The sequence below is a fragment of the Prunus avium genome, chromosome 8 (assembly GCF_965620075.1).
Source record: "Prunus avium chromosome 8, drPruAviu1.hap1.1, whole genome shotgun sequence".
Classification (NCBI taxonomy): Eukaryota; Viridiplantae; Streptophyta; class Magnoliopsida; order Rosales; family Rosaceae; genus Prunus; species Prunus avium.
This window is the reverse complement of record NC_142291.1, coordinates 2,883,805-2,898,065: the sequence shown is the minus strand read 5'-3', so window position 1 is coordinate 2,898,065 and position 14,261 is coordinate 2,883,805. Positions and strand designations below refer to the sequence as shown.

The following is a 14,261-nucleotide window of genomic DNA, read 5'->3' as shown; positions in this document are numbered from 1 at the left end:
TCCCATTATTTGGTTTCTACAGCCCCCTGTCTTTCATCTGAACTTTCCTGAATTAACTTGGGTCAGCAAACATGGGCAAGACCCTCCCAACTCGGATTACTTGGATTTTGCAAAGGAGAGATGAAAGTTAAGCACCATTCTTAATGCATTGACGCTCGGCTTTGATTTTTTTATTTTATAAAGAAAGATTAATTAGATGAAAAGTTCATTTCATTATTGTGCAAAAACATAGAAACAGGAAAACCAAATAGCCAATTTAAGTTTTGATCATTTCTTAATTAGCAAATCCCAGTTATGTCTTCAATCCAAAGTTGCTCAAAGCTCAACTGAGCTCATCAGCAACACCATTAAACATGGCCTAACTCACAAATTAATCCCTATTAACTAACTACACAATTGCGTGTGTAAATGTTTTCATATCAAAACTGGAAAAAGCATAACAAAAAACTGGATTTTCTCATAAAAAAAAAGGTTGGGAACTTGCTTGGAAATTTAAAAGCACTTGGCACCCGATCACTTTGTTGAGAAAAGAAATTTCCTTGAAATTTCCTTTCACTTTTTTGGTGGAAAATATTTGTCATTTCACTTTGGTAGTACGTTTCCTTGAATTAGAGTTATAAAAAATGTATTTTCTAATCATAAAAGGGCAGATACGTCAAAATGAAATAATTAGCTTTTTCCTCTTGAAAGCCTACAATTTGACGTCAGAAAGAAGACCAACCGATTCTACGATCGGAGACTCTACAATTGACATAAGAAAAGACTCACCACACCGACACCAAAAAATAACTAAAAAAGAAACAAAAAAGAAACCCCGTTGTTTCTCTCTCTCTCTCTTCCATTATTTCCTTTCCTAAGCATATCCCATCCCTCCTCTTTTCATATGTTCCTTCAACTCTCGGGTGAATATTGTATATTTTTTTTCATTTTCTGGTGACAGTTAACTTCGCATCTTGTTTTTGGTTGGATTGGTTTGTTTTGCTGCCAATTCTCTGGCTCGTGATTGTGGTGCTGTTCCGCTGAGCTGTTGTCCGAGTTGCTGCGTTTCCATTTCATTAATCTCTAGTTTGTTTTGCTGGGTATTTGCTCTCTTCCCTTCTTCTCTTTTGCTTAATTAATACGTTTTCAATTACTCAAAAGAAAAATTAAAGCTACCATTTTCATTTTATGTATTTCCAGAGTGTTTGCCCAACCAGATTTCCAGGAACTGTCTTTTTCCCATGGCCTTGAGCACCCAAAGAGCCTCTACATCTCGTACTTCAGCTGAATGGGCTCCTCCCCATTGGAAGCATGATGTGTTTTTGAGTTTCAGGGGTGAAGACACTCGCAGGGGTTTTATATCCCATTTATACCATGAACTGCAGTACTGGCAAGCAATTAAAACATTTAAAGACGATCGAGAGCTTGAAAGAGGGGCAAGTATCTCTCCAGAGCTCTTGCGCGCAATCGAAGAATCACATCTTGCAATCATTGTTCTCTCGCCTAATTATGCTTCTTCCTCCTGGTGCTTGGATGAACTTTCAAAGATTCTTGAATGCATGAAAGCCGAGAACAGAATTCTGCCAATTTTTTATGATGTGGATCCTTCCGCCGTACGAAATCAAAAGGGGAGTTTTGAGGAAGCCTTCACTAAGCATGAAGAGAAGTTCAATGAAGATGTAGACAAGGTGAAGCGTTGGAGAGCTGCTTTAAGAAAAGTTGCCAATCTTTGCGGGTGGGATTCAAAGAATTATAAGTAAGCATGCATGCATGAACAACTTGCCCATGTCATAAACCAATTAAGAGATTTTTACTTGGATGCTACTTTTTAGTTCTTGCTTTTCTGCAACAACTTTGTTAATGATATGTATTATGTAATGCATGCACCATCCTGATGATTAGTTTACTTCTCTTCCTTGTAGGTGTGACAGAGAGCTTATCAAAGACATTGTAGAATGTGTGTGGACGAAAGTGAATCCTACGTTCACGTTGTTAGATTCCGAAGAGAAGTTAGTCGGAATTGATTTTGCACTCGAGCAACTACGTTTGCAATTAGATCTAGAGGTAAATGATGTTCGCTTTATAGGGATATGGGGGATGGGTGGGTTAGGAAAAACAACCCTTGCTAAGCTAGTTTTCGAGAGAATTTCCCATCATTTTGAACTTAGCTGGTTTCTATCTAATGTGAGAGAGGTTTCTGGAAAACACGGTGGTCTAGTTGCTCTACAAAGACGACTTCTTTCCCCAGTCTTGAAAGAAAATGTTGCCCATGTTTGGGATGAAGGAGCTGGAACCTTTTTCACTCAGAAACGTTTATGCAATAAAAAGGTTCTTCTCATCCTTGATGACGTGCATCAATTAAACCAACTTAAAACACTGGCTGGAAAGAAAGATTGGTTTGGTGTGGGGAGTAGAATTATCATCACAACTAGGGATGAGCGTCTACTAGTTGAGCATGGTATAACAAGACGATATAAGGTCGAGGTATTAAAGGATGATGAAGCTCTTGAGCTCTTTAGTCGAAATGCCTTTAAGAAAAATCAGCCCGAGGAAGCTTTTCTGGAACTTTCTAAGTGTTTCGTACATTATGCCAAAGGTCTTCCATTAGCCTTGACAACATTGGGATCTTTTTTGTATGCGAGAAGTCAAGATACATGGAAAAGTGCATTGGATAATCTAGGGAAAATTCATAATCCAACAATTTTTCACTCACTCAAAGTAAGTTATGACGGACTAGAAGAGATAGACAAGAAATTTTTTCTCGATGTTGCATGTTTCCATAAAGGGAAGGGTGAAGAGCAAGTAATTGAAATACTAGACAGTATTTATAATATTTCAAGTCGTATTAGGATAGATATTCTCATTGAGAAATCTCTCTTAACTATTGAGAAATCCAACATTCCTAACAGTGTTCAGATGCATGATTTGATACAAGAAATGGCATGGGAAATTGTTCATCTAGAGTCCCCTGGAGATCCTTGTCAACGCAGCCGTTTGTGGCTTCGCAATGACATTTCTCATGTATTCATGCACAATTCGGTAAGAAGTTACTTAGAAATACTAAGTTTTGAAGAAGATATATGTCATTTATTTTAACAAGATATTAGACTTGAATGTGGAATTAATGATTCCTTTGTTTTTTCTTCTTTATTATTAGGAAACGGCAGCAATTGAAGGCATAGTCTTACGTCTGGCCGAATCAGAACTGGTTGACTGGAATTGTACTGAAGCCTTCTCTAAGATGCACCAATTAAGGCTTCTTGAATTTGATAATGTGATCATTTCTTCATGCCCCAAAGTTCTTCCAAATTCATTAAGAATTATCCATTGGAACTGGTATCCTTCCAAATCACTCCCTCAAGGATTTCAACCATGTTTTCTTGCTAAACTCGAGATGCGTTATAGCAAACTTTTTCGGCTTTGGGATGGAGAAAAGGTGAGATTATTGAAATATGACATTTTGTACTTTTTTTCTTTTATAAATATTTTCAATATGATTGTACCTTTTTTTAACTTGATAGGTTTTTGGAAACTTATACAACTTTTATGTACTGTGCAGAATTTCCCCAAGTTGAAATCTATGGATATTAGTTACTCTGATAACTTGACCAATATCCCAAATTTCACACGCATTCCAAATCTTGAGGAATTGAATCTGGAAGGTTGTAAGAAATTAGGCAAGGTTCACCCGTCTATTGCAGTTCACAAAAAGCTGAAGGTTTTAAGACTTAGAGAATGTAAAAGTATTAAGAGTCTCCCAAGTGAGTTGCAAATGGATTCTCTCGAATTTTTGAATCTTTCAGGCTGCTCAAAAGTGAAAAAGATTCCAGAATTTGGGGAATATATGAAGAAATTGTCAAAGCTTTTTCTAGATGGGACTGCTATCGAGCAAATACCTTCATCAATTGATCGTCTGGTTGGCCTTGTTTATCTAAGTATAGATTATTGCAAAAGTATCTTGGGTCTCCCGAGTGCGATATGTAAATTGAAGTCTCTTGAAGAGCTCTCTATGCTGGGATGCTCAAAAGTTGACAAACTGCCTGGGGAGATGGAGTGTTTAAAGCTTCTTAGTTTAAGTGGAACTGGGATGAGAGAGCCGCTTGTTGCTATGAAAAAGCTCAAACATCTAACCTTTGTTGGATCAGTTGCTAAATCATCAACTTCAAGGGATGGCATTGGGTGGGGCGTTGACCGCATATTTGGAATTAGAAAGAATCCTGACTCTGAGCCTTGGGGTTTGGTGTTGTCTTCTCTAAATCGTTTAGGGTCTTTGACGAAATTAGATCTGAGTGATTGTAATATTGGTGAAGGAGCCATTCCAGATGATATCGGCTGCTTGTCTTCTTTAGAAGTGTTGTATCTTAGTGGAAACAATTTCGTTAGCCTTCCCTCAAGCATTAGATTCCTTTCTGAGCTTCAGTATCTTCAATTGGAGAGGTGCAAAAGGCTTGAGCAATTGCCAGATCTTCCGTCAAGTGAATACTTATTACTCGTAGATGTGGACGACTGTACTTCCTTAAAAAGGTTGTCAGATCCATCAAAGTTGAGCGAAGGATCCAATGTGTATGATTTTATGTTTACTTGTCTTAATTGCTTCAGATTGGTTGAAGAAGAAGGCTGGATTAATAGAATATTTGCAATGATAATGAGATTGGCCCCTGAGGTACGCCCTCTCCCTCTCTGTCCCTTTTCGCAACGATATGTATCATGGTCTGATTTTACTACAACAAATACATCGTTAATTATTGGGGTACATGGAAGCGGTACAATGAAGGGAATGGATATAATGAAGAATGTTCATTATACCTTTATTTTATGGCCTGGAAGTGAAATTCCAGAGTGGTTCAACAATCGAAGCGCGGGAGATTCAATAACTGTGGAGCTACCTCTACCTCCACAACCATGTAGCGACTGGATTGGGATTGCTTTATGTGTTGTTTTTGAAGATTCTAAATATTTGGAAAATCCGGCCGCCCTTGTTGGATATGATTTTTTCAAAATTGAATTTGGGTTTACGCATGACACTTTCAAAGTGGGGCATCTTGTGTCACAACACCTTTGGGTTTTTTATTTGCCTCGCTATCATATCTGGGATGCCTCAAGCAGTCATCAGTTTTCATTCGAAACACATTATTTTTTAAATGGATCGGACAAAGAACTGAAAACAAGCTCGATTATAAAGAAATGTGGGGCCCGTTTGGTGTACAAGAGAGATTTGGAAGAATTTAGCCGAATACTGAAAATCCCGAAGCCAGCAGTATATGAACACGATTACGAGGCATGCCCAATTGATAGTCATTCTTGGGCTTATAAACAAGTTTACATTAGATAGGAGGAGATAGAATAATTCTCTTATTTCATCTTGTTTGTATAGTTTATTGGATATGCTGTAATTTTGTGTTCCTAGAAATGTCATTTCACTTTGGCAGTATATTTCACGTTTTTTCTTCCTTTCTTTTTCCCCTTGACTTTTATGTTCATTGGACGTGTTCGGCTCTTTCTTGAGATATTTCTTCGTTTCTTCTTCAGTTTCTAGCCCAGTATTTTGGCTCTGTTTTCTGTGGAAATTATTTTGGCAACACCACATAATATATATATATATATATATATATTTTTTCTCTGGAGAGTTTACTTTGGTTTGCTATGATGATGATTAGAGAATTTGGTTGAGGAACTTATATTTACAGTGTACATCAATGTTTCATCATTGATTTTTTTTTTTTTGGTCAACTACAGCTTTCAATAAAAGACCCAAAAGCTGGGGAGGAAACTACAAAGAAGAAACCAACAAAAGGAAGAAACATGACGTAGTGCATCAAGGCTAAACACGTAGCCCAGAAACTACAGACCATGAACGAGGCAAAATAAAAGCACTAATATGGTGGCCCAGGCAGGCCATCCCGGGAGAGAACAAGCACCAGGGAGGGAGGGGGCTGAGAAGCCCATCTAAGATGCCTCACCCTCAAATTGGCGATAGTTGCTGCCACATGGGCAGCTTTGTTGGCGGTGCGGGGAATCCATGTCCATTGAATGGATGAGAACCAAGACACCAACCTACGAATAGCTTGAATAAAGGGGTAGATCTTCCAAGGGATCGCCCTTTTTCTGTCTCTAAGAGACTGGACAACTACTTGAGAGTCACATTCAAGAACCACATCGTGATGACCCTGCTCCTTAGCAAGATGAAGACCACTAAGAACAGCCTCCGCTTCAGCCTCAATAGGGGCAGATCGCACGTTGATTCTTGATTCACCACCAAGTAAATCACCATTAGAGTTCCTAATGACACAGCCAACACCAGCAAGACCAGTGGCTGCATTCCACGCACCATCAACATTAACTGCATTCCACGCACCATCAACATTAACCTTAACCTTATCGCTGGGAGGAGGTCTCCAACCGGGGGTGGCTTCGGGATTAAAGGCGTTCCTCAACTCCATGGAGCTGCTGTCGGCCTCACCAATACACATCTCATGTAGACTGCTACAGCACTTTCGCAGCACAACCTCAGGGATTGGGTTCCGATTTTCAAAAACAGCGGAGCAACGCTCTTTCCAAATTTCCCACCAAAGAATACCCACAGTTCCCACAACCCTCATCATGGTAGCTTTGTCGCTTAAAAGTGATGAAGATAGACCATAAAGCCACACATCCAGCGTTGAAATTTGTTGAGCATTTGGTCTGTAGTTCAGAGGGGACCCCAACCAGACACAGTGGACCCAGGGGCACAACAGAAGCATGTGCTCAGGAGTTTCTTCAAATTGACCGCAAATGGAGCAGAGAGGTCTTGTGGTGATCTTTCGTTTGAAAAGATTAAGGGTTGTTGGAAGTGCATTCGAAATTGCTCTCCACATGAAATTTTTTATTTTCGGAACCACCTTCAAGCTCCATAAAACCTTCCAGGTGCCCTTATCAACTTGGTGAGAGGAGTTACCCGGTAACAACCTCATGGCATTTTTTTTGGCTATCGCCCAGAAATAACCACTCTTAACAGTGAGAGTACCACGTATGTCCCACGGCCATACCAGCCTATCGTCTTCTTCAGGATTGCATAAAGGTATTGCCCTGATCAGAGACAAATCCCGCGGGTGGACCAACTGTTGAATAGGATCAAGATTCCAAACATTTGCCTCTCTATCAATCAGACCATTTACTGTTGTTGGAACGGCACCCATAATCGCTTGAGTAGGTGATGGCTTAGTTACTTGGTCGCACGGTAGCCAATTGTCTTTCCAGATGTCAACTTTGGTTCCATTTCCAACTTGCCACCTTGCACCATCTAGCATGATTTTTCTTCCCTCTAGTAAGCTAGACCAGATCCAAGATGGTCGGGACCCTCGCTGGGCATGTGCAAAATCCGCATTAGGAAAATATCGTGCTTTCAGTAACCTGGCCCAAAAGGCATGCGGATTAGACCAAAGCCTCCAGCATTGTTTGGCTAATAACGCTTGGTTAAAAACCTCTAAGTCTCTAAACCCCATGCCTCCACCACTCTTTGCCTGGCACAGACCTTCCCAATTTTTCCAATGAACCTTCCTACCTTCATCAGTTGCTCCCCACCAGAAGCGACTTATCTCTGCGTTGATTGCTTTGCACATGGTGCTGGGGAACTTGAAGCACGACATTGGGTACGTAGGGACAGCCATGGCAACCGCCTTGATCAAAACTTCACGACCCGCCATAGTTAGAGCCTTTGCTTTCCAGCCTTGGATCTTCTTCAAAATTCTCTCAAGGACATACTGCAGAGCCAATTTTTTTGATCTTCCCCACATAGTTGGGAGCCCAAGATAGTTCCCCGGGTTGTTTGACATTGGCACCTTCAGAATTGCAGACACCTCGTTTCTCACATTTAACGGGGTATTTGGGCTCATGAAGATCACAGATTTTTCAAAGTTTATTCGCTGACCAGAGGCAAGGCAGTAACCCTCTAGCAATCTGTTTAGAGCTCTACAATTACCCTTGCTTGCTTTGAGGAAAAATAAGGAGTCGTCCGCAAAGAAAATGTGGGATAGGGTGGGTCCCCCACGACACAGCTTGATGCCCTGCAAAACACCCAGGTCGATAGCGCAAGACAGATTTAAGGACAAGATTTCACTTACCACAATAAAAAGATAAGGCGAGAGGGGGTCTCCTTGTCTTAACCCACGATGAGGCTTGAAATAACGCCCAGACTTTCCATTAACCATCACAGAGAAAGAGACAGTTGTGACGCAGCTCATGATAAGATTTATCCAAGCCCGATCAAAACCAATCCTAACCATCGCTTCCTCAAGAAAATCCCACTCTACTCTGTCATAGGCTTTGTTCATGTCCAGCTTCAGCCCCATTTCGAACACTTTCCCTTTCTTTTTTAGTTTAAGGTAGTGAAAGGCCTCATGAGCCACAATAAGATTATCGTGGACTTGTCTATCTGGCACAAAGGCATTTTGGTGGTGAGATATGATGTGGGGAAGAATCAGTTTGAGCCGATTGGCAAGGATTTTTGCAAGGATCTTGTACGAGTTATTGCATAGGCTTATGGGGCGAAACTGGGTGGCATTCTCTGGACATGGCACCTTTGGTATAAGAGCAATATGAGTAGCGTTAATTTTCCACATTTCCTCTCCCCACAGGCCCATACCGGTAGCAGCATCATTGACAACTCCATTTACGTGCTCCCAGTATTTTTGGTAGAACATCCCCGGAAAACCGTCCGGCCCCGGAGCCTTTAGGGATCCCAATTGGAGCACAGCAGTTTTCACTTCCTCGTCTGACTGTATTAGGCCAAATGTTTCATCATTGATTGTTTGTTTATGTATTGATTTGTTCTTAATAATTAATTAGAGTTTTCTTTCTTTCTTTTTTTTGGTGAACAGAGTTTTCTTTCTTTCATGGTTTCATTAGTGAATTAAAGTTATTAAAAAAAAAGTATTATAAATCATTAAAAAGTAGAGAGCTTAAAAGGTCAAACATTAATAATAAAAAAATAAAAAATTACTGTTTTATATACAGTGTGGGTGGACTCCAATATGCCTTTTTTTTAATGCAAGTAGACAATTGAGATACATGAATTGTAATAGTCAAAACAAACAATTTAACTTTATAATGTCATCTGAATTTCTAGAGTTAGAAATCACTTCATCCAAATAAACCTTTTATAATATTTTTGAAATCTATTATTCACGTTTAATACGAATACTACGTTTCAAAGTATGGAGTTTGGTACACATTCATACTTTTCTTGGCCTCTCTCTCTCTCATATGAACTTTCGGGTGAATTGACTTGGGTAAGCAAACATAGACAAGACAGGACCCTCCCATGTCGGATTCCTTCGATTTTGCAATGTGACAATTCAATAAAATAAAAAAGGAGAGCTCAATGCTAAGCATCATTCTTTATTATGCATGCACTCGATCACGGTGTAACAAGAAAAGGAAATAATTTCGCTCATTACTTTAATTTAAGGATTATTCTTACCATCATTCTCAATACTTGACACATGTCTATTGACATAATCATTGTTAACTCTTTACTTTGTATTTATGGAACTATAGTTATGTCAATAGATAAGTGTCAAATATTGAGAATGATGATAAATGTACACTTCGGATTAAAGTGGTGAGCAAAAATGCTCTCAAAAGAAAAAGGTGAAGAAAAATAACACATCCCAAACCACAAAAGTTTTCCTTGAAATTTCCTCACTTTTTCGGTGGAAAACATTTGTCCTTTCACGTTTCCTTTTTTTTTTTTTTTCCTTCACCTTGACCCTTAAGCTCTTTCTTGAGGATTTCCTAATTTCTTCTTTAGTTTCTTCTCTGAATCTCTTTTCTGTGCAAATTGTTTTGGCGCCACATGTAAATTACCTTTTTCGCATTGAGAGTCTTGTGCTACGATGTTCATTAGAAAAAAGGAAAATCGTGGCTTTATCTTCGGAATGATAAACATTGGTAAAATAACAACGTTTTTTAAACCATATAAAACTAACGCATATAAATACCTTCTTATCCCCACCCTGTCACTCTTTTCGCACTTTCGGCCTTTCGCCCTTTCGCCCAACTCCCCCGAACTCAGCGCTCTCTCTCGTTCGCGCTCTCTGTCTCTCTCGTTCGCTCTCTCTGTCTCTCTCGTTCATTCGCTGGGTTTCTCTCTCTTATATCAGTTAACGGTAAGCATCCTCTTCCTTTGAACTTAGGGTTTATTCTTCTAAATTAAATTTAGGGTTTTTTCTGTTAAATTAGGCTTGTCGAATTGGGGGTTGAGGTTGATGATTCTTTCTGTTAAATTAGGCTCTGTTTTGATTTGGGAATTGAATTGAATTGATTAGGCTCTGTTTAATTTCTGTTAAATTAGGCTTGTGTCTAATTGAGCAAATACCTTCATCAATTGAACATCTAGTTGGCCTTGGTGAATTGCATATAAATTGTTGCAAAAGTCTCTTGGGTCCACCGAGTGTGATATGCAATTTGAAGTCTCTTAAAACCCTCTGGGGGCTAAGTTGCTCAAAACTTGACAAACTGCCAGGGGACATGGAGTCTTTAGAGGAACTTTATTAAGACGGAAGTGCTATGAGGGAGCTGCCGCTTGTTATGAAAAAGCTCAAACGTCTAAGCTTTGCTAAATCATCAACTTCAAGGGATGGCTTTGGCATTGGCATTGTGTGGGGCCTTGACTGTTTATTTGGAATTAGAAAGAGTCATCCTGACCCCTGGGGTTTGGTGTTGTCTTCTCTAAATCATTTATGCTCTTTGACTAGTTTAAACCTAAGAGATTGTAATATTGGTGAAGGTGTGATCCCCGATAATATCGGTCACTTATCTTCTTTAGAATATTTAACACTTCGTGGAAATAATTTCATTAGCCTTCCCGCGAGCATTACATTCCTTTCTAAGCTTAAGTCTCTGGACTTGAGGCAGTGCAAAAGGCTTGAGCAATTGCCAGATCATCCGTCAATGACATTATTTGTATATGTAGACGATTGTGACATTATTTGTATATGTAGATGATTGTACTGCCTTAAAAAGGTTGTCCGATCCATCTAAAGCTGAGTGAAGGAGCCAATGTGTATGATTTTGAGTTCACTTTTCTTAATTGCTTCAGATTGGTTGAAGAAGAAGGCTGGATTAATAGAATATTTGCAATGATAATGGTACATACCCTCTCTCGTTTTTGTTTGGATTAATAGAATATTTGCAATGATAAATACAATGACAATTCTTTTGCTATTCAATACAGATTCTTCTCCGTACCTTTATTGTATGGCCTGGAAGCGAAATTCCAGATTGGTTCGATAATCGAAGTGTGGGAGATTCAATAACTGTGGAGCTGCCTCTGCCTCTACCTCCACAATCATATCATGTAGCAGCGACTGGGCTGGGATTGCTTTATGTATTGTTTTTGAAGATTCTGAATATTTGCAAAATCCAGCCGCCCTTGTTGGATATTTTTTTTCAAAATTCAATGTTTGCGGGGTCCGTCTGAGACTTTTGAATTTGGGGATCTTAGGTCACAACACCTTTGGGTTTTTTCTTTGCATCCCGATCATCCCAGCTTCACAGATGCCTCAAGCAGTCATCTGTTTTCATTCGAAGCACATTATTGTGCATACAGATCTTCCAACACACTCAAAACAAGCTCGAATATAAAGAATGTGGGGCCCTTTTGGTGTACGAGAGAGAGATTTGAAAGAATTCAGCTGTTTGGTGTAAGGTGATGAGGCAGGCCCAATTGGTTGTAGTGGAAGTGGTAGCTCTGATGACGAAATTGAACCAGGAAGTGATAGCTCTGATGACAACCATGAACCTGGAATTGGTAGCTCTGATGACGACAATGAACCAGGAAGTGATAGCTCTGATGACAACGATGAACCAATCAGCAAAAGATTCAAGAAAGTCTAAATCATTTTGAGCTTGGTTCAATCATTCAATGAGGTAGTAGGAGAGCTGTTCTCTTATTACATTTTGGTTATATACTTGTCCAAAAAAAAAAACTTTTCCATTTTCAAATACATAAATGCAGGATATGCTATGATATTGTTGGGTTGTGAATCTTCTTAATTTCAACGTGTTAGAATACAGAGCTTGAGTAACAGAATCTTTTTCAACAATGCTAGTCTTTTCATAATTTTATATCACAATTCTAATCACCATATGCGGCGCCATCAAACTGTTTGATTTGATATAATTAATGAAAAAATGTATGAAAACTGTTGATGTTAAAAAACTAAAAGGCAATTAATCGTTTTAATCGTTTCATAAGTTTTTGTAAATAAGTTGTTCAATTAATGATGAGGAAAAACAAGCAATTGGTGGCATTCTCAAAGTTTTAAATTTGATTGTGTCATACTATCTCTGTTCATAGTTCTTATATTAGGTAGGAGGAGAGAGAGTAATTCTCTTGTTGCATCTTGTTTGTATAGTTTGCAGGATATGCTGTAATTTTGTGTTCCTCTATTTAAATTGTTCTGTCAGATTTTATTGTTTTCAGAATGAAATGGACCTAGTCACCTAGTGCTATTCTATAAACAGATAACTCCGGATAATGTAGTGAAAACAGACAAGTGAGCTGTCTGTAAGCCATGAAAATGCACACTCTAAATCAACATGTTTGGTAACTGAGGAGGTATCTTGTTGTGCTTAAATGGTTTCTGCTGTAGGTCCAAGTCCACATATTGTATATGTTTAATACAGTTTGTTGATCAGGTTATCCCCAAATTTGAGATTTGCTTTCACTATGAGGTCCATAACAATGAAGTTGCACAAAAATTGCTCTAAGAATATAATCTTTTGAAGTAGTTTTGTCTGAAAATGGACTAAGCCTGCGTGTGGCTACTTATACAAACAGAAAACAGTAGAACAAATCCCAAAGTATATATATGCTATAGATTTACAAAACAAACTTGCGCTCTGCTTCTAGGACTTCATTTTCCCTAAACTGTTTGTCCTTTTCCTGCTTTCGAGATATTTTCTGAGTGGATATGACTTGGATTAACCTGTAAATTTCAATGTGTTAGAATATTTACTTCCTATAGGCTTCGAGTAAAAGAACATTTTCAGAGCAACCTTTCAATGTTGTGCTATCAAACTGTTGCTTCCTATAGTGAAATAATGCGTGGAAATTGTTAATATAGTTCTGAATCTTCTGACCAAAAGAAGAAAGGGGAAAATGATTAATAATGACGAAAGAATGTGTGTGAAAAATCTAGGAGAAAGGATGAAAGAATAAGAGCCAGAGAGAGGAATACTGCTTCTGTAGATCTCTCTAGTGCTAAGGAATATGGAGATATGGACAAGTGTAGGCCTGATATTGAATCAGTCGATTTCCTTAGAGTTTCTAGAGTAATGTTGAGGTCTTATTATTGTGAGGTCAGCTCCATGCTTTCCTGTATGCTCTTGGTTCAGCTGACTATCAGTGTGAAGGTTAACAATGAGAATAGCTAGGCTAATGGCCAATACAAGAATAAATTATGTTTCTGTTTTAAACATACAGTTTAGAAATAAGATTTAACTTGGATGGTAATTACTTAGGACTTGGATTAACTTGTTAGTTTCAATGTGTTGGGATAATTACTTCCTATAGGCAGCGAGTAAAAGAACATTTTCAGAGCAACCTTTCAATGCCGTGCTATCAAACTGTTGCTAAATATTAACGCAACTACACAATTGAATTTGTTAAATATTCTAATTGCAAAACTGAACTAAAAGTCACAATAGCTCGAGCCGTTAAGAACATTTATTTATTTTTATAGTAAGCAATTATGTGTCCAATTCCCTCTGCATCAGTAAATACTAGACTGAAAGTTTATTTTTTTGATACGAACTAGACTGAAAGTTGATGACATAAATTTCTTAGGTTTCAGGGGGAAAAAAAAAGGCCAGGGACACAATCACTTTTGGTGAGAAGGAAGTTTCACTGAGGAGTCGGTGGAAAACATTAGTCCTTTCACTTTTTTGACTTAGGCCATCTCCAACCCAAATGGGGCTAAACCCAAATTTATCCCCTTCAAAATACAACTATTCATGTATTGCCCGGACTCAAATAGTGTTTTCCTCCAACCATGCAGACTCATAATTTGAGTCCGCAAGTTTATTAAATTGTTCAAAAAGAGTTAACTCCTAATTTTTTTTTCTTGTTAATTTTTCTTGACATTAATTTTGTTTCAACCTTCGCGAATTAATTTTCTGAAGATTTTAACCTAAAAAAATCCAAAATCCAAAATATAATTAATTTCACTTAAAAAAACAAATACAACATTTTATTTCATAGACTTTAATGAGGATTTATAGAGTTTGGGATGTGTTTTGGG

General features: G+C 38.4%; 1 protein-coding gene and 1 long non-coding RNA gene across 4 annotated transcripts; both read left to right on the top strand.

Annotated features, from left to right (window-relative positions):
• Nucleotides 1-729: 729 nt before the first annotated feature.
• LOC110747480 (TMV resistance protein N-like) lies at nt 730-5,410 on the top strand. 2 transcript variants are annotated; one of them, XM_088245412.1, is made up of 5 exons: nt 730-1,079; nt 1,197-1,735; nt 1,902-3,018; nt 3,137-3,415; nt 3,539-5,410. In XM_088245412.1, the coding sequence occupies exons 2-5, from the start codon at nt 1,221-1,223 to the stop codon at nt 5,309-5,311; spliced, it is 3,684 nt and encodes a 1,227-aa protein (XP_088101538.1). In that variant the 5' UTR covers nt 730-1,079; nt 1,197-1,220; the 3' UTR covers nt 5,312-5,410. The 2 variants fall into 2 exon arrangements, with proteins under 2 accessions (XP_088101538.1, XP_088101537.1); XM_088245411.1 differs by having other exon boundaries at nt 1,180-1,735.
• A 4,422-nt stretch (nt 5,411-9,832) lies between these two features.
• Nucleotides 9,833-12,049, top strand: LOC148291131 (uncharacterized). Of its 2 annotated transcripts, none has more exons than XR_015826279.1 (3): nt 9,833-10,124; nt 10,481-11,105; nt 11,192-12,049. It is a non-coding gene; the product is annotated as an uncharacterized LOC148291131 (long non-coding RNA). The 2 variants fall into 2 exon arrangements; XR_015826278.1 differs by having other exon boundaries at nt 9,855-10,124; nt 11,057-11,105; nt 11,192-12,012.
• Nucleotides 12,050-14,261: the final 2,212 nt, after the last annotated feature.

Excerpts from the sequence above, each read along its gene's own strand:
- LOC110747480 (XM_088245412.1), top strand. The coding sequence starts at position 1,221 with ATGGCCTTGAGCACCCAAAGAGCCTCTACATCTCGTACTTCAGCTGAA. Across the intron at positions 1,736-1,901 it reads TGGGATTCAAAGAATTATAA|GTGTGACAGAGAGCTTATCA; the intron begins GTAAGCATGCAT and ends TCTTCCTTGTAG. Across the intron at positions 3,416-3,538 it reads GGCTTTGGGATGGAGAAAAG|AATTTCCCCAAGTTGAAATC; the intron begins GTGAGATTATTG and ends TGTACTGTGCAG.